Raw genomic sequence first — 17,410 nt, forward strand, 5'->3', positions numbered from 1 at the left:
GGCTTCTTCTTTTTAAAAAATGTTTTTATTTTTAACATGGCACAAAGCAAACAATGTGTACTTCATGTAAGCGGAATCACACAGTATTTGGCCTTCGGCAACTGGCTTTTTTCACTCCCGTAACATCCTCAAGGTTCATCCATGTTGGCGGACTTCCTTCCTTGTTGGGGGCTGAACACTCTGCCGCTGTAGGTACGTTCCGCAGCTTCTTCACCTGTTCACATGCTGGGGGACACTCAAGTTGTCGCACTTCCTGGCTACGGTGAACACTGCTGAAGAGGTCTTGTGGGGGACAGTGCATTGCCTGCCCTTCTAGCTACTGCTTACCTCCACTTGGACACACCACAGACATCTCTAATGCAACATGTCCCAAATTCAATTTATCATCCCCTCCAAACCTGCTCTCTCTCCCATGTTCCCCTATGCTAGCTAATCACACTGCAACGTGGAGGCTTGGGGCTCACCCAGCACTTCCTCTCTCCCACCCCTCCACTCCATTGGCTGGGTCCCCACCCCATCTCCTCCTCCTCCTCGCTTGCCTGGGAATTCCTCAGAACCTCTGCAGTCCCACCAGGTCCTGACCACCTCACCAAGGCAACCAGAGCCGACCCCTAACCTGTCTCATCCACCTTTCTGCCACTCGCATCCAGACTCCATTCTCTGGCCTGGGTCAAGAGGAACTTACTAAAAAAAATTTCTGCCTAAAATTTGAAGTGGCTAGGGGAGCCTGGGTGGCTCAGTTGGTTGAGCGTCCGACTCTTGATTTCAGCTCAGGTCATGATCTCAGGGTCGTGAGATGGAGCCCTGGGTCCGTGCTCTGCAGGGGGTCTGCTTGAGGTTCTTTCTCTTCCTCTCCCTCTGCCCCTCCCCCTGCTCGTGCACACACGTGCTCTCCCTTTCCCTCTCTCAAATAAATAAACAAATTTTAAGAAAAAAAAAAGAAACTTGAAATGGCTTTTCATTCACTCCAGAGTAAAGAACTCCAGAATAACCTCCTGGGACAGTGTGCCTTTCCTCTAGTCGCTCCATACACACCTTGCACCACATGCTCACCAAGGCTGAGCACCTTGTACTGTTTTCCGGAAACCTTTACTGAGTGCCCAGCATCATTTCAGGCCTTGGTGACACAGAGATGAACAGACAACCTGCCTAACGGAACTAACAGTGAGGTTCCTTGAGGCATGCTGTTTCTTCCACCTGGGACATCATCCCCTCTGGATTCTTCTCAAACCTATCACACCGTCAGTGCCCTATGTACACCTCACTATAATCCCTTTTATACACTGTTGCTGCTTCACTGGGTTTCTGTGTGCCTGGACAATACTCTCAATGCTGAAATCCTTTCATTCATTCAAATATTTACTGAGCACCTCCTATGTGACAGGCACTGTCAGGCACCGATGGCACACTAATGAACAAAGCAGACACAGTTCTTGTGGTCATAGAGCATACATCCTAGTGTGGGAGACAGATGACAGAAATAAGTCAAACAGGTAGGGTGCATTAGATGGTGATGTGCTGGAAAGGAAAAAATTGAGTTGCAGAAAGAAGGTTGAGTGGAAGGAGTGTCTACAGTTTTAAATAGGAGATTCAGAGTAGGTCTCATTGATAAGGTGAAGTTTGAACAATGAAACAATGGAGTAAATGAAAGAAAGTACAGGCTATGTGGATGCCTGTAGGAAAACTTCCAGACATAAGAAGAAGCCGGTGCAAAGGCCCTGAGGCAGGAGTGAGAGTAGTAGATGAAGGGAGAAAGATACTGGGTGTGCAGGGTCGGGGGGAGATTGTAGGACCCTGTAGGCCTTTGCCATTGTAGATATTGGCTTTTACTCCGAATAAATGGGGAACTGCTGGAGCATTTCTAACAGATGAGGGGACATGATCTGACCTAGAATTTAAAAGCGTCACCCTGGCTGCTGTCTTCTGATTAGAACATAGCAGAAGCAAGAGTGGAAGCAAAGAAACCGGTGAGGTAGCTTCTGGAGTCACCCAGGTGAGAGTGGTGGCTGGGGCCAGGCAGGCAGTGTGGAGGTGGTAGGAAATGGCCAAGCTCCGGCCACATTTTTGAGATGAAGCCCATGGTGTCTGATGACCGGCTGCATGTGATGGGCGAGAAACGGAAAGCGTGCAAGGATGTCCCCAGATACTTGGTCTGTTCAAACGGAAGAGGGGACTTACCAATGAACCGATGGAAGGAAAAGAATGTCTATTCAAGTCCTTTGTCCATTTTTAAATGGGTTGTTTGTCTTTTGTTGTTGAGTTGTGGAAATACCTCATTTGAAATGAACCGACTCTCCACCCCAGGCTTTCCAGTCGCTCATTTAAAGAGCTCTTCCTGGGGTGCCTGGGTGGCTCAGTTGGTTAAGCGACTGCCTTCGGCTCAGGTCATGATCCTGGAGTCCCGGGATCGAGTCCCGGGATCGAGTCCCGCATCGGGCTCCCTGCTCAGCAGGGGGTCTGCTTCTCCCTCTGACCCTCCTCCCTCTCATGTTCTCTGTCTCTCATTCTCTCTCTCTCAAATAAATAAAATCTTTAAAAAATAAAATAAAATAAAGAGCTCTTCCTCTCCTTTTAAATCCAAATATAGGTAGCTTCAGAGCCGGACGAGACCCTAATGTCACTCACTCCACCTCCAGGATGGCCCCTATTCCTGCAATTTTTTGAGTTCTCAAACCTCAAAATCGGTTGCCTAACCTCAGTCCTTCCTGCTGCACATTGGCCTGTTTGGCACCACAGACGAGAAAAGTTACGCAAAAATTACAGATTAGATTGGAAGTTAGATTTCCAATAGACCCGAAACACAAGGTAACCCATTTACAACGGGATCCTCAAGAAGGCCCAGGTGACTTGGCTCCTGAGCACCGAGAAAGGACACGCACGCGCCGTAGAACTGAGGGCATGACGAGGCCCACGAAGGCGTGGCTTCTGCCCGAATTCAAGATGGCCACGGGCCCCGCCCATCCCCCTTCCTCGGGGGCGGGGGGGGTTAAAGCTCAGCGAGCCATTGGTGGACTTGCCCACGGCGTAGCCCCGCCCCACCCCGCGGGGGGCGGGAATGACAGTGTTTCAATTTCCGGTTCCGGCAGTACCGGGAGCCCGGTCGAGATGGAGGAAGATGCGAGCGGGGGCCGGAGGTCGCCGGGCATGGAGGCTAGAGTGGGCGCTGTGGCCTAGAGGTCCGGGCTCGGAGTTCGCCCCAGTCGCGGCGGAACCTCCCTGATCGGAGGAGGTAAGAAACGGCCGGCGCGGGGTGCCTGACGGCCACGGTCTCCGAGGACCTGGACCTGTCACGGCGGCAGCGGGTGCCTGCGGCTCCGCGGGAGCCGGCCTCGCAGCTCCGGGGCTCAGGGGCGACTGCAGCCAGGCGTCTGTTCCTGTCGGAGGAGCGGGGCGAGAGGCGTGGCACGGCCGGGTCCGAGCCCCGGCCCAGGGCGGCTGTGCGGGGGGCCAGGCCAGGCGCTGCCTGGACGGGTGTCAGGTGGTGTCAGTGATGAGGGATCACGTGGGTGCCTGTGGACGACCACAGGAGAGCTGGGGGGGACCTCACCGTGACGGAGGGAGGAGGTGGCCTCGAACGAGGGGTCGGAGGCACCGCGGGGACCTCCCCTGACTAGAGGAGGGCAAGCGCGTAAATGTATCCGCGCTCGCGCTGGGGGAGGTGGCTCCCAGGATGCTGCGTCTCGATGCAGATGCGATGGAGAACGGAGGAACAGGAGGGGGAAGCAAAGATCTTGTTTCCAGCTGAAATCGGGGACCCAAGCCTGTGGGTTGGGTCCGGAGCTGCAGAAGGGGGTTTACTTTGGTGGGGCTGGCTAGCCCGGAAAGCTCTGCCTGCGTCTAGTAACCATCACTGGGCCCAGTTCTGGTGACAAGTCAGGATGGAGTCATAATGGTCCTGGACTCTTTGAGTAGCGGTACCATTGTTATGATAATACTGACAATCCATAACATTTAAAGCAGTGTTTTCCAAACCTGGCACATTTAATCACCCAGAGAGCTTGTTAACATGTTGGCTCTTATTCGGCAGGGCGAGCCTGCAATCTGAAACTCTATTTCTAACAAGAAATACAGCTGATGTCCGGCGTGTGTGCCGCTCTGAGTAGCCAGGATTTAGAGCAGCATTGTCTAGTAGAACTTTGTGCCATGATAGGGATGCTTTGCTGTTACAAAACGCTTTTACACGTATGGCCTCCCGTGAGTGGCTCCACACGATTATATAGCCATGGCAGGCCGACTGGCCCCGCTTCCCAGGTGAGGAAACTGAGTTTCAATGAAGTGACATGGTTCCAATCATACCAGTAAGTAACAGAAGTGGAACTCAAACTTGGATCTTCTGAGGACGGGTGTTCGTTCCACTGCATGACCTGGCCTTCCAGGTGGCACTGCCTTATCCCGAACCAGAATCTTATCTCAGAACCTAGTGAATAGTCTGGTGTGATGTTTCTGGTTCAGGAAGGGTGCAAGTGGAAGGGAGATGTGCAGAGACCACCAATCTGTCCCTTTCCCCTGCGCGGCTTGGTAGGGGAGGCTCTGCCTCTGACATCTCATTTGATGACTTCAGGGCATCCTGGGTCATCTCTTGGGTCCCCAGAGGAAGCACCTCAACCTCTGTGCCTGAGCAGATGTTAAAAGATGGGAGGAAATTCAGAATCGGAGCTGTGCACACAAATAAGGGTCTGGGAAAGAGCCGTAAAGCATGGGGGCTGATTGACTTGGGAGAAAGGACGGCTGGAGGAGATGTGCATACAGGTGTCCGCCAAGAGGATTTTCCAGCGGGTAAAACAAGAGGCACTAGTTTTGATGTTTCAGCAGGAAGTCTGGAGGTTATGTAACAGAGCAGGTTGAGACCCCACTTTTGAGGCGGGGGAGTGAGTGCCAGGCCCTCTCGCCTTCCGCTGTACCGGCTTCTCCCTCTGAGGCGTGACCCTTAGTGGCTTCTCCTGTCACCGTGGCAATGGTAGGAGATATCTGCTTTGGCCTTGGAGAGTCCCCCCTTCCTTCTGGGAATTTTTTATTTTTATTTTTATTTTTTTTTAAAGATTTTATTTATTTATTTGAGAGAGAGAGAGAGCACAAGCAGGGGGAGCGGCAGAGGCAGAGGGAGAAGCAGGCTCCCCGCTGAGCAAGGAGCCTGATGTGGGACTCGATCCCAGAACCCTGGGATCATGACCTGAGCCGAAGGCAGCCGCTTAACCGACTGAGCCACCCAGGCGCCCCCTTCTGGGAATTTAAAATCAACAGGCACACGTAAGCGATGGAGGAAAGCAGAGAAACGGGGCACTGGGTCCTGCCTTAAGACTTCTCGTCTTCTACTGTTTTGTTTTCTTTTTTAAGATTTTATTTTGTTTGTCAGAGAGAGAAAGAAGAGAGAGCACAAGCAGGGGGAGCGGCAGGCAGAGCAGGCAGAGAGACAAGCAGGCTCCCCGCTGAGCAAGGAGCCCGATGCGGGGCTCGATCCCAGGACCCTGGGATCATGACCTGAGCCGAAGGCAGACGCTTAAGGACTGAGCCACCCAGGCGCCCCAGAGATATTGGTATTTTGTGACTCAGCTTGACAAGTTCAGAAGGTCCTGGGACGGAATCCGCTGCTCTGCCTTTCTGTCCTGCTTAGCACACAGTTTGCACAAACCCGGCAGGAGGCTCTCTTGCTTGGGCCCAACTGTATTTGTCCTGTGACAACAACGTGCTGGCCGGCCACTCAGCTCGGTCAGTCACTCCACCAGCACACTGGGAAAGCAGGGGCAGCTCTTGGTTTCTCTGGAACAAAGCTGAGAGAAATCTCTGGTCATCTGGGGGGCCAGGAGCTTATGCTTAACCCTTGGGTGACCAGCAGCCATGAGGGCATTAATGCTGCCGCCCACGGGTGGGAGTGACTTGGCTTTAGATTGAACAGTGTGACTTGTGTTGGAACTCCTCTCCTCCCGTGGGGTAGAAGGCATGGTCAGTAGAGGAGAAATCTCGGCTCATATCGTGCCTCCACCACTGACCAGCGGCGTGACCTTGGACCTGTTCCTTTTAACTTATCTGATGCGGTGTCCTCATTTAGCAGAAGTGTCTAACTGTGCACAGGTTAAGTTGTAAGGATTACATGAGGTGATAGGTATTCAGAAAATCCTAGAGTCTCTCTGCTCATGGCTCAGTGGTGTTGGAAACATGACTTTGGGACCCTGGATAACAAACACTCCAGGCAGGGCAGACAATGACACCTTCTCTTGAAGCCTCAGAGGAGAGGACTGCTGGGCTTGGTGGGTGTCCCCGGCTGAGGCTGGGGAGGAAGGGCCACTTTTGCCCCCAGCAAGTGACACGGCAGCGCTCCTCTTGCTCATTGCCCACATCCCACGTTTGGGCCAAGCTGGTTGTTCTAAGCCATCGTTTGCTGCTTTCGTGGTCGACATGCATTCCTGCCCCGTTCAAAGGGCTCTGCCCTCCAGGGGTTCCTCCCAATTGCCTCACCTGGAAGCTGAGGTTTTCCCTCAGCACACAGGTGCTCGGCTTGCACTGCAGGCAGCCTGGCCTTCTGTGACGGTGACACAGTCCAGCTGGCGGGCGGGGGCCGGAAAGCTCACTGGGCTTCTCTGCTGACTTCCGTGGTAAAGTGAGAAGCTCCTCAGGCTGCTTGGGACCTTTGGTTGGGGAAGGTGGTTGAGGATGGACTCTGTTTAGACACCTGACATGAGGCTGGCCAGGGCACTGGCTTCGGGAACATTTCAACTTCTAGAGTTGTCCCTTTTATGTGGCCACCTCCTTTCCCAGCCTGTCGGGATTTCTCCCAAAGCCTGGGGAGCCCCTGACTTCTCACTGCCACTTTCGCTTCCCCGTTTCCCCTCTGGCTGAAACTGTCCAGTGTCCTACCCAGGAACACATTACGTTGTCACCAAGAATATGTCCAACATATCATGACATGCTGTTTGACAGTTCTTAAGTTGGAAGCTCCTGATTTCATACAATTATTACATTAGTACTAGTTTTGTTGGAGAACTTAGGCAGTGGATACACTTGACCTCAGAGCCACGTTACAGTACTTTGACCTGGATTCTTTCTCTCTGTATCTTAGATCCATTCCCCAGATGGATGCTGTTGTCTTCGGGAACAGACTGTGCGTTTCTTGAAGGCAGAGTCTGTATCTTCCCTGTCACTTGAATCTCCCCTCATTATACAGGACAAAGGTTATGATTTCTGTGCTTAGGGGTGAGAAGGGCCAGGCATGTCCTCTGCCCTGTGGTTCTCAAGACTTCAGGGAAACCACTTAGCTCTCTGCTGGTTCTTTCTTTTCTCTAGAGTGAGTTATCTAATAACCCAAGAGGACTCTGACCTTTGGCTTGTCCCTAACTTTGTAACTCCTTTCACTGGAGGGAGGGGGGGAGGGGGTGCCACATTTTCTTCTAATACAGACTAGAGGAAAGAAAAGTGTAGTGAGTGTGAGTCAGGGGAGCTCAGAGAGGCCAGCACGGGGAAGCCAGAAGCAAAGTAAGGTGAGGCAGCTTGTAAATGGTGCCGAAAGAGGCACCCTGCTGAGGGTCGGAGGTCAAGGCCATGCCTCCTCAGTGGGCCCAGGAGCATCCCAAATGGAGCACTTACTTCCCTTCCACATTAGGAACCTGCTAAGCGTCACTTAGTGACATCCCTTAGTCCCACTTGGAGGACCGCCTGGCAGGATGCAAGGCCCTCAAGCGGGACCAAAGCCAGAGCAACACAGCATCCTGAGCTCCGCCTGGGTGAGCAGAGGAGGAGCTTGGGCTGGGGCACCAGGGCCCAGGCAGAGGCAGGGACTGTAGTGGGTGATTTGATCAGCCTGGGCAGGGAGCCGAGGTGGGGGTGGGGCTGCTGGAGTAGCTGAAGTGTGGAGCAGCTTCTGGAGTTGGGGGAGGGACAGTAAAAGAGGCGGCAGGGGGGGCAGCATCCTGATCCCCGAAGGAAGACTCAGGCAAGAGTCGGCCAAGCCGGACTGGAATCTAAACTTTGGGGAGGTGGGTACCCCAGGAGATGAAGCCTGAGGACGGGGCTCGGAGCCTAGCCAGCAGGACAGAGCGCGAAGCGCTAGCCTCCTTCCCCACGTCCTCCCGCCCGCTCACGTCCCTAGGTCTCCAGGCGCCATGGAGGATAAACGCAACATCCAGATCATCGAGTGGGAACACCTGGACAAGAAGAAGTTTTATGTGTTTGGTGTAGCAATGACGATGATGATCCGTGTTAGCGTCTACCCGTTTACCCTCATCCGCACCCGGCTGCAGGTCCAGAGGGGCAAGAGCCTCTACCACGGGACTTTTGATGCCTTCCTCAAGATCCTGCGAGCAGACGGTGTGACTGGCCTCTACCGGGGGTTCCTGGTCAACACCTTCACCCTCATCTCTGGCCAGTGCTACGTCACTACGTACGAGCTCACCCGGAAGTTTGTCGCTGACTACAGCCAGAGCAACACGGTCAAGTCTCTGGTGGCTGGGGGCTCGGCCTCCCTCGTGGCCCAGAGCATCACAGTGCCCATTGACGTGGTGTCCCAGCACCTGATGATGCAGCGCAAGGGCGACAGGATGGGCCGCTTCCAAGTGCGAGGGAGCCCCGAGGGACGAGGGATTGTAGCCTTTGGCCAAACCAAGGACATCATCAGGCAGATCCTGCGGGCTGATGGGCTCCGAGGCTTTTACCGAGGCTACGTGGCTTCACTGCTTACCTACATCCCAAATAGTGCTGTCTGGTGGCCCTTCTATCACTTCTATGCAGGTAAGGGGGGGCCGGGAGAGCGGGGATAGAGGGTGGGCCTGCTCCCGCGGCCAAGACGCTGGGGCCCTGTGTGCGCTGGAGTGGAAGATTTCATGGGAGAAGGGCTGTTCATCCAGCAAACATTTAACCCCAAGAGCATTCACAGATGAATGAGACACGGCTTCTTGCTTTCAGGGAGCTTAGGTTATTGTGGGGGGACTCAGACGAGTAAAGTAGATGACTGTAGAACATCAAGTATGTGCTGGCTGCCTTTCAATCAATGAGGGTTAGTGGAATTTTGGTAGAGAATTGGAAGGCGAGGAAGGACAAAATTCATGGGATATTTGGGATTTGAAGATGAAATTTCAAATTTCAGATGCGTGTTTAAGTTGGATGCCTTTCCTCAGCATTGTTAAATTCAAGATGTCCTAGAGCCTTGAACCCCTCCGCTCCCAGAATGTATTTTTGTTCGTAAGACGTTTTCCTTCTTTTTAAGTATTTCCCAGATATGGATCACTGGGTCCCAAGATAACATTTCTGAGGGCCTCGATAAACATGTTGCCACATTTTCTTCTGGAAGGGCAGGGTGCCTTGCCAAGAACAGGACCTGAGCGTGCCTGTGACCCTTGGCATCCACAGCGTTGGGCAACCAGCAGACTCCCGTGAGGATGGTCTCTGCTTGAAACCTCCCCAGGCCCTGCTGCGGGCTCCTGAGCCTTGGCGGTGGGCCTTCTGTCCAATTTACCTGGGACCTTCCTAACCAAATTTCATAATGACTTCCTAATCTGTAATCATCCTATCCCTCTGGCACTCCACGTTTGTGATTCTCCCTTTTTCCTCATGGTACCTTCCTCTTTATTGCTAGCTCTTTCTCTCTCCTGTTTAACACAGTCTTTCTTCCTGAATATTTGGTAAAATTCACATACCCAGACTCCACCCCTGGCCCTTTGCATCAGATCTTTTGGGAATGGATCCTGCTAATCTTAATGTTAAGAAAAACTCCAGAAGGGGCGCCTTCGGCTCAGGTCAGAGCCCTGAGATTGAATCCCGCATCAGGCTTCTTGCTCGGCGGGGAGGCTGCTTCTCCCTCCCCGCCTCTGCCCCTGCCTCTCTTCCTGCTTGTGCTTTCTCTCTCTCTCTCTCTCTCTCTCACTCTTAAAAAAAAAAGAAAAGAGGACACCTGGTGGCTCAGTCATTAAGCGTCTGCCTTCGGCTCAGGTCATGATCCCAGGGTCCTGGGATCAAGTCCCACATCGGGCTCTCCCTGCTCAGCGGGAAGCCTGCTTCTCCCTCTCCCACTCCCCCTGCTTGTGTTCCTGTTCTCGCTGTCTCGCTCTGTCATATAAATAAATAAAATCTTTAAGAAAAAAAAAAAAGAAAAGAAAAACTCTAGGAATTGTGAGCATTTTCTCTGGCGTCTGTCTTCGCCCCTCTCTCCTCATGTGATTTCATTTACAATTGACTTGTCCTTTTCTGCCATGTCAGAAAATCTGTGTCTATCCCCAGACTAATTTTCCAGAGCTCTGGACAGACACTCTGACTGTTGGGCCTCTCGACTTGGATGCGTGCATTTATATCTGAAACGTTATTCAGCAAACTATTTTTCATCCCAAGCTGGTTGACTCACTTCTTTCTCTCAGCGGCCACATTATTCTCCACATCACTGAGACTGTCACTCCCTCTTCCTTGTCCCCACATCTGGTCCTAGTGACCCCAGAATGTCTTTCCCTACTCTCTGTCCATTTCTCCTGCCTTCCCTGGAAACCACGCCTCAGTGACCACCCTGCTGGGTGCTGCGCCAGCCCTCTAGCTGGTCTCCCATCCACCTACCACACACACCTAATGGAGTCACTCTTCAAACCCTGGCTGTGGTGCTCAGCGGCCCCACCGCTCACCGAGTACAAGCCCAGCTCCTCAGTCTGGCTTCCACCTCCCTTTGCGGAGGAGCGCCCCCTAGTGTGGTGTGTGCAGCAGCCAGGCCAGATCATGCACAGATCCTCCACTGCATCGTGTCTCCCACCCCTGCTTTGTTCCTCTCGGCCCTCCAGGCGCACCTGCCCTGGGAAGCCCTGACATGCCCAAGTGTTCCTTACTGCCTCCTCACACCGCTCCTCGGAGCCCTTAACCCAGAAGCGATGTATCACCTGCCTTGATGTCATTTGTGTGTGCCTTATCTCTTCTACTGGGTGGAAAGGTTCCTTTTAAAAAAAAAATGCATTTTTTAATTGAGATACAATTGAGATACAGTTGATTGGAAAGTTTCTTGGAAGTGGGAGGAAGCTAACACTGAATACGCACTACCTGCCAGATAGGCTCTGGGCCACGTGTGCTTTGTAAATATATGTTGAATGAGTAGAGTGGTTCTTGTCATTCCTTTTTGCTTAAAATCTACCAATGCTACCTTCTGGGCATTTAGAATAAAATCGAATGTGTCCGTAGTCAGTGCAGGTCTCCATGATCTGGCCCGTCTGCTGTGCCAGCCCCACGGTGGGCCTCTCTCCCTTGCTCTGCTCCATCCTCACTGTCCTTCTCTCTGTTCCTGAGACACACCAAGCTCTGTTCTCATCTCTCTGCCTTTGCAGGTAACGTTCTCTCGGTCTGGAGTGCCCCGTCCCCTGTTCCCCTTCTCGTGCCCCAGACCTCAGCCTCCATGCCACGTTTGCAGAGAAGACTTCGTCACCCAGTTGGAAAAAGGGCTCTTTCTCTTTTCTTTTTTGGCTTGTTTCCTTCATAGCATTTGTCATAATTTGCGATCATTTTATCCTTGACTCACAGCTCCCATGAAGGCCCTTCCCTGTTCATTTCTCTGTTGTATGTCCTATGCTCACCGCAGTGCCTGGCGTCCAGTAGCATTAAATAAATATACGTTTATATTACTGTTCAAAATCATGTAGCCAGGAGGGACTTAAACCAAGTCAGCCTGGGTTTATCATCTTCTGCTTTGCAGATAAGAGGTGCCCAGTTAGTGCTTACTGAATGAATAATGGAGAGCAAAGACATGGGGCTCTTTCCCCCACTCTCTTGCTTTGTTTTTTCATCCTCTCCTGAAGTCCCAGGAAAATGGCATGTGTCTATGACTCCAGTTGGAACCTGGATCCTGCTGTGGCTTGCAGGCCTGGGGGCCGGTTCAGACAGGCCCATGGAGGCTGGCAGCTCCCGGCCAGATGCCACTTCCAGTGGCCGCAAGATGCTTCCTTCTCAGGAGAAACAGGATACGGGTGAGGTGGCGGTCACTTTGTCTTGGTTTGTGCTGACCCTGGGGGAGGGAGGGAGGCGATTAGCAACCAGGGGAGAGGTGGTTCTGGCCGGGCATAAGGAGTCCTGCCATGCTGCCAGATTTAGAGGTCTTCACGTCTGCCCCACCAGCCCCCCCCTTCCTTCTGTCCCCTCATCTTTAGGTGGCCACAAATTACCAAAAGTAAGGGCAGAGAAAAAAGCTCTTAAAAGTTCTATGGCAACTGAACTGTAGAGAGAAGACGGAGACCAAATCTCTGAGATGATGAGTCTACTTTACATCCAGCCTCATTCAGAGCGAAAAGCTCTCGCAGTGGCTTCAGGGCCCTAATGACTTACCTCTCGGACTTCGTCTACTCTTGTTGCCCTGCTCGCTGCGCTCCAGGTACTCGGGCCTTGCTGCCCTCGAAGACTTAATGCACGCTCTGGCCTCAGGGCCTTTGCATAGGATGTTACCTCTGCTTGGAAAGTTCTTTCCACAGATCCGTAGGGCTTGCACCCTCAAACTTCAGCCTTCTTGGAGAGGGTTCCGTGACCACTGTGTTTAAAACGGCAACCCCTGCATTCCCAACACTCGGCATTCCCTGTCTCCCTTTCCTGCTCTATCTTTATCTACAGAGGGCACACATCGCCTTCTGACATCGCTATATCTTTTGCTTTTTATTGGGTTGTCTGTGTTCCGCCAGTAGAATGGAAAACTTTCTAAGGGTGGGATTTGAGCTTGTTTATTCACTCTCCATCCTCAGGGCCTGGGGTGGCTGGCGCATGGTGGTGGCTGCTCAGTGAGCCTCTGTTGAACAAACGAGCTCTTGTCTTTCACCGCTAGAGAGGGTAAAGCTAACAGTTCAGCTGCAGTGAGTTCCCAGTGACCAGGGAATGGGTGAGTCTGGGTCCTCTGCCATTGTCTCCATCAGCATTTTTGAAAAATGAGTTTTTCTTTCTTGATGTAGCCTGGAGAAAACATCTTACTGTTGGATATGACTTTCTCTTTTGTCATTGTTTTTATTTTTAAAAACATTCACGTGGGTGGGGGGGTGCCTGGGTGACTCAGTCAGTTAGGCGTCTGCCTTCAGCTCAGGTCATGATCCCAGGGTCCTGGGATCGAGCCCCGCATCGGGCTCCCTGCTCAGCGGGGAGTCTGCTTCTCCCTCTGCCTCCGCCTCTCCCCCTGCCTGTGCTCGCTCGCTCTCTCTCGCTCTCTCTCGCTCATGAATAAATTAAAAATCTTTAAAAAAATTCACATGGGTATATACATAATGGAATATTAGCCATAAAAAAAATGAAATCTTACCATTTGCCACGACGTGGATGTAGGTAGATAGTATAATGCTAAGTGAGGTAAGCCAGTCAGAGAAAGACAAATACCGTAGGATCTCACACAAACATGGAATTTAAGAAACAAGACAAACAAAGAAAAAAGAGACAAACCAAAAAACAGACTCTTAACTCTAGAGAATACACTGCTGGTCGCCAGAGGGGAAGTGGGTGAGGGACTGGGAAACAGGTGAAGGGGATGAAGGTACTTTTATCATGATGAGCACTGAGTAGTATATAGAATTATTGAATCACTATATTGTACCTTGGAAACTAATATAACACTGTATGTTAACAAACTGGAATGGAAAAAATATAATAAAAATATTCACATGGCTCAAAATTCACAAGGTTAGGAAGGGGATGCAGTGAAGAGGCTCCTTGCCCTCTGTGGTCATCCTGCCCCTTCCTCAGAGAGCCAGCGCTGCCGGCCATTTGGTGCATGCGTGAGAAAATGGGCCCGTGCGCGTCCCTGGCCGTGAGTTGAGAGGAGTAGAGCACAGCCATAAGGTGTTTACACCAGGGAGGATTTCTGTCCATCAGATGAAAGGAACTGGCAAGCAGAGAGGTTCTGAAACCCCTTCTCCAGAGGAATCTTCTGTTCAAAGTGGGCAATGTACCCAGCATGGCTTCCGGAAGGGCCCTGAGATTCCTCAGTTTTGTTGGTTCCGATGGAAGCAAAGAAGAGAAGAGAAGATGGGAGTTCTGGGGTCTAAGGAGGCTGAGGATGGAGAGGGTTCATCCTTGTTGGGCACAGAAGCAGCATGAGGGCAGACCGCATGGCGCCTCATGTCTTGAGGCATTGTCTTTCCCTCGATTCCAGAACAGCTCTCGTACCTCTGTCCTAAGGAGTGCCCGCACATTGTCTTTCAAGCTGTGTCGGGGCCCCTGGCTGCAGCCACCGCTTCCATCCTCACCAATCCCATGGACGTCATCCGCACCCGAGTGCAGGTAAGACCAGCCTCCAGCCCAGTGAGGAGGGTGACCTGCGGGCTCCCCAGCGCCCCCCTGACCTCTCTGCATCATGGCCTTCTGGTCCAGCCGGCCTTGTCCTGACCCCTTCCTGTGGTCAGTTAGCATCTTCAGAAACCAGTTGAGCACGCTGAAGCACCTAGTGTTTCCCTCGTGATGTCTGCGGACTTGCACGCCCTGCTCCTGTCGTTGCACACCCTGCTCCTATCCTTGCATGCCCTGTTCCTGTCCTTGCATGCCTGTTCCTTTCCTTACACGCCCTGCTCCTGTCCTTGCATGACCTGCTCCTATCCTTACGTGCCCTGCCCCTGTCCTTGTATGTCCCTGCTACTGTTCTTGCACATCCCTGATTCTGCCCTTGCATAACCTGCTCCTGTCCTTGCACGCCCCTGCTCCTGTCCTTGCACGCCTGTTCCTGTCCTTACATGCCCTGCTACTGTCCTTGCACGCCTGTTCCTGTCCTTACATGCCCTGCTCCTGTCCTCGCCATGCCCCCCTGGCTCCTCCCTGCCTTGCCTCCTGTTAGCCGATCAGACACCTTTTCCTTACTTTGCAGGTCTGTGGTTATTAGAAATATATCCATTTCAATGAATTCCCTAAGTCTGGTTTCTCCACTGGGCCGAGTTCTCTACAGACTGTTCTTGAGTAAGCCTCACAGACTGGGCCATGTGGACTCAGCAGAGATGCTGACAGAGCCCTTGGTGGCGCTGTCCAGAGATGACCGTCCCTGTCCTCTCAGCCCAGAGATCGTCCCCCAGCACCTAGTCCAAGGAAATAGAACCTGAGTATGGGTGTCAAATGGCGCTCTGCCGTCTAAAGCTTTAGGTGGAGAGAATGGGGGATTTTGATGTCTGAGGCGGGTAGAGTAGGAGGACAGCTGTCCGGGAGAGTGGGGTCACTGGTGAGGGCAGGAGGGGAGGAAAAGAAACTCAGCAGCTTGGGGGTGAGGTCAGCTTCCCTGATACCGGGATGCTGGGATGGAGGTGGCTGGTAAATCTAAAGGTATATTTGTCCCTAGGAAAGAATGCTGCCCCCACACACTTTTGAATGAATAAATTGGCATTTGATGGGTTTGCAAATCATAAAGTGCACAGGTTCCCTCCTCGTTCTCTTCTGAGGCTTGTTTTGAGTGTTCCCTGAGGAGATCCAAGGGAAAGGACAGGTGTCTACTTCTGAGGCACCCCCAGGCGGGAGGAGACCAAGCTAGCTGAGCGGCCCTGCCGCTGCTGTGGATACGTGGGAGGGCCGGGGGCAGAGGCGGGCAGAGGAGAGTACTGCAGAGGAAGAGCGGAGTGGAGGAGGGGGCTACGGGAGGTGGGGGGGGGGGGGGTGATGCTCTGAGCCGGATATCACCTTGTGAACATCATCCACTCTGGGGAAGTATGGCAAGGAGAGCAGGTGTCCTGCACTGGCTGAGGGTCTGAGTGGGGCCAAGTGTGCTTTGGTGGCAGGGTCCGGGGAAGGGGGCAGGAACAGAGAAGATTCTTGCCTTAGCCAAACGTCCACTGTGGCAGGGAGCAGGGGTCCCGGGGTGAGGGGAGGACTCCCAACTGTGGGGACTAAGGGACTGAGGTGGTTGGAATGGAAATGACAGACCGGCAGGGCCGCGAGCACCCGGTCTCCCTGAGGCCAGAGACACGCAAGCAGGACAAGGACAAGGACCGCAGCTGAGTGGCCGATCTGCTGGCGGTAGTAACAGCTCGCAGTTACGGGGCGCGTGTGTCTGTCAGCGTTGACTGCTCAGAACAACCGCAGGGGTGGGTACGCTCCATTGCTGCTTACATGGGAATGGACTGAGGTGCAGAGAGGTGACCGTGTTCCCTGAGGTTGCGCTCTTAGTAAGCTGGGGAGCAGAATTCAACCCAGGCAGCCTGGCCCCGGAGCCCACATGAAGCCCTGTGCCGCACTGTCCCTTACAAGCACAGTCCAGCCCCTGGACCCCAAGGCAGAGGGAGCCTGCGCCGAGCGACTTCGACTGCAGACCGTGGCCCTCCACTGTGTTGCTTTTCCAGGTTGAAGGCAAGAGCTCCATCATCCTGACCTTCAGACAGCTGATGGCAGAAGAGGGGCCTTGGGGCCTCATGAAAGGCCTCTCGGCCAGAATCATCTCAGCCACACCCTCCACCATTGTCATCGTGGTGGGCTACGAGAGCCTCAAGAAACTCAGCCTCAGACCTGAGCTGGTGGACTCAAGACATTGGTAACCCGTGGAGGGGAGCGACCCCCGCTGTTTGCCACACTACTCTGGGGTGGGGGCAGCGTGGGGAGGGTAACACCCCCCCCCCCCCGTGTCCCCACCACATCCGAAGCCCTGCCCTAGGCCGGGTGGCCTGTCTGGGACAGGGCAGAGACTGAACTGCTCTTGCTAAAGAGACTCCACACCTGGACCCCCTGCTCCCATTACTTTTTATTTTCTTGCCAAACTGGGCTCCCTCGCTCAGTCTGGGTCCTCAATCCTATCGTAAGGAAACCCACCGTCCCCACCAGTTCCACCCCACCCATCCCCTGCGAACCCTTCTTCTGGCTTCCCCTGCCATCTGTGCCCCTGAGACCCTGACAAGAGCTGTACATAGAGCTTGCTTATTATCACTGGTCTTCCTCCCGGGCTTTCAGCCCAGGTTCCATCAGCTGCCATCAGCCCTTTCCTGCTTCATCTCTCAGGCTTGCTTGTTTTTATTTTGGGACTGAGCTGCCCACCAGACTGCTCTGCTTTTCCCTGCCACCAGGGGGAGGGGGGCACGGTGCCAGGTACTTCTGCACAGGGAGTAGGAGCAGAAAAACCTCTGGTTCTCCAGAGCACTCGTCCTCTCTTTGGAGAGTTATTGGGTCGGGGACAAATGTCGATACTCTTATTTTGTGTGTGTATTTTTTTAACATCTGTGAACTAGGTACTGTCAGTCCTGCTGAAGCACCAGTCCTGCAGTCAGAGCCCACCCCTTTCTCAGACAGGAGGAAGATGAGGCTTTTCCCTCAATCCCAGTTGCTCGTCCCTTCCACGTTCCTTCAGAGCCAGCCGCCCCCGGACGCACAGGCCCGGGATGACTAGAGGGGCGGGCCCAGTTCTGAGTAGATGAGGCCGCCTGGGCCTGCTGCCCCCAGGTGGAGAGAGCAGCTGCTCCGGAGCAGCCCAGTGAAGCCGGGCCCTGGGCGGGGGGGCCGCCCGCGTCTACACCGCAGTCACTGGGACTCACGG

At 53.3% G+C, this 17,410-nt stretch overlaps 1 protein-coding gene across 4 annotated transcripts; it reads left to right on the forward strand.

Moving 5' to 3' along the window:
* The first annotated feature begins 3,094 nt into the window (after positions 1 to 3,094).
* On the forward strand, positions 3,095 to 17,069 carry SLC25A44 (solute carrier family 25 member 44). 4 transcript variants are annotated; one of them, XM_035009810.1, is made up of 6 exons: positions 3,095 to 3,229; positions 7,055 to 7,715; positions 8,081 to 8,718; positions 11,748 to 11,915; positions 14,069 to 14,196; positions 16,230 to 17,069. In XM_035009810.1, exons 3-6 carry the CDS (start codon positions 8,094 to 8,096, stop codon positions 16,419 to 16,421), a joined length of 1,113 nt encoding a protein of 370 aa, XP_034865701.1. In that variant the 5' UTR covers positions 3,095 to 3,229; positions 7,055 to 7,715; positions 8,081 to 8,093; the 3' UTR covers positions 16,422 to 17,069. The 4 variants fall into 4 exon arrangements, with proteins under 4 accessions (XP_034865701.1, XP_034865702.1, XP_034865703.1 ...); XM_035009811.1 differs by lacking the exons at positions 7,055 to 7,715; positions 11,748 to 11,915 and having other exon boundaries at positions 16,230 to 16,505; XM_035009812.1 differs by lacking the exons at positions 7,055 to 7,715; positions 14,069 to 14,196; positions 16,230 to 17,069 and adding an exon at positions 12,096 to 12,529.
* Positions 17,070 to 17,410: the final 341 nt, after the last annotated feature.

This window comes from Mirounga leonina, unplaced genomic scaffold, assembly GCF_011800145.1.
Source record: "Mirounga leonina isolate KUSES-001 unplaced genomic scaffold, KU_Mleo_1.0 Mir_154, whole genome shotgun sequence".
Classification (NCBI taxonomy): Eukaryota; Metazoa; Chordata; class Mammalia; order Carnivora; family Phocidae; genus Mirounga; species Mirounga leonina.

Excerpts from the sequence above, each read along its gene's own strand:
- SLC25A44 (XM_035009810.1), top strand. The coding sequence starts at position 8,094 with ATGGAGGATAAACGCAACATCCAGATCATCGAGTGGGAACACCTGGAC. Across the intron at positions 11,916-14,068 it reads TCAGGAGAAACAGGATACGG|AACAGCTCTCGTACCTCTGT; the intron begins GTGAGGTGGCGG and ends CCTCGATTCCAG. Across the intron at positions 14,197-16,229 it reads TCATCCGCACCCGAGTGCAG|GTTGAAGGCAAGAGCTCCAT; the intron begins GTAAGACCAGCC and ends TTGCTTTTCCAG.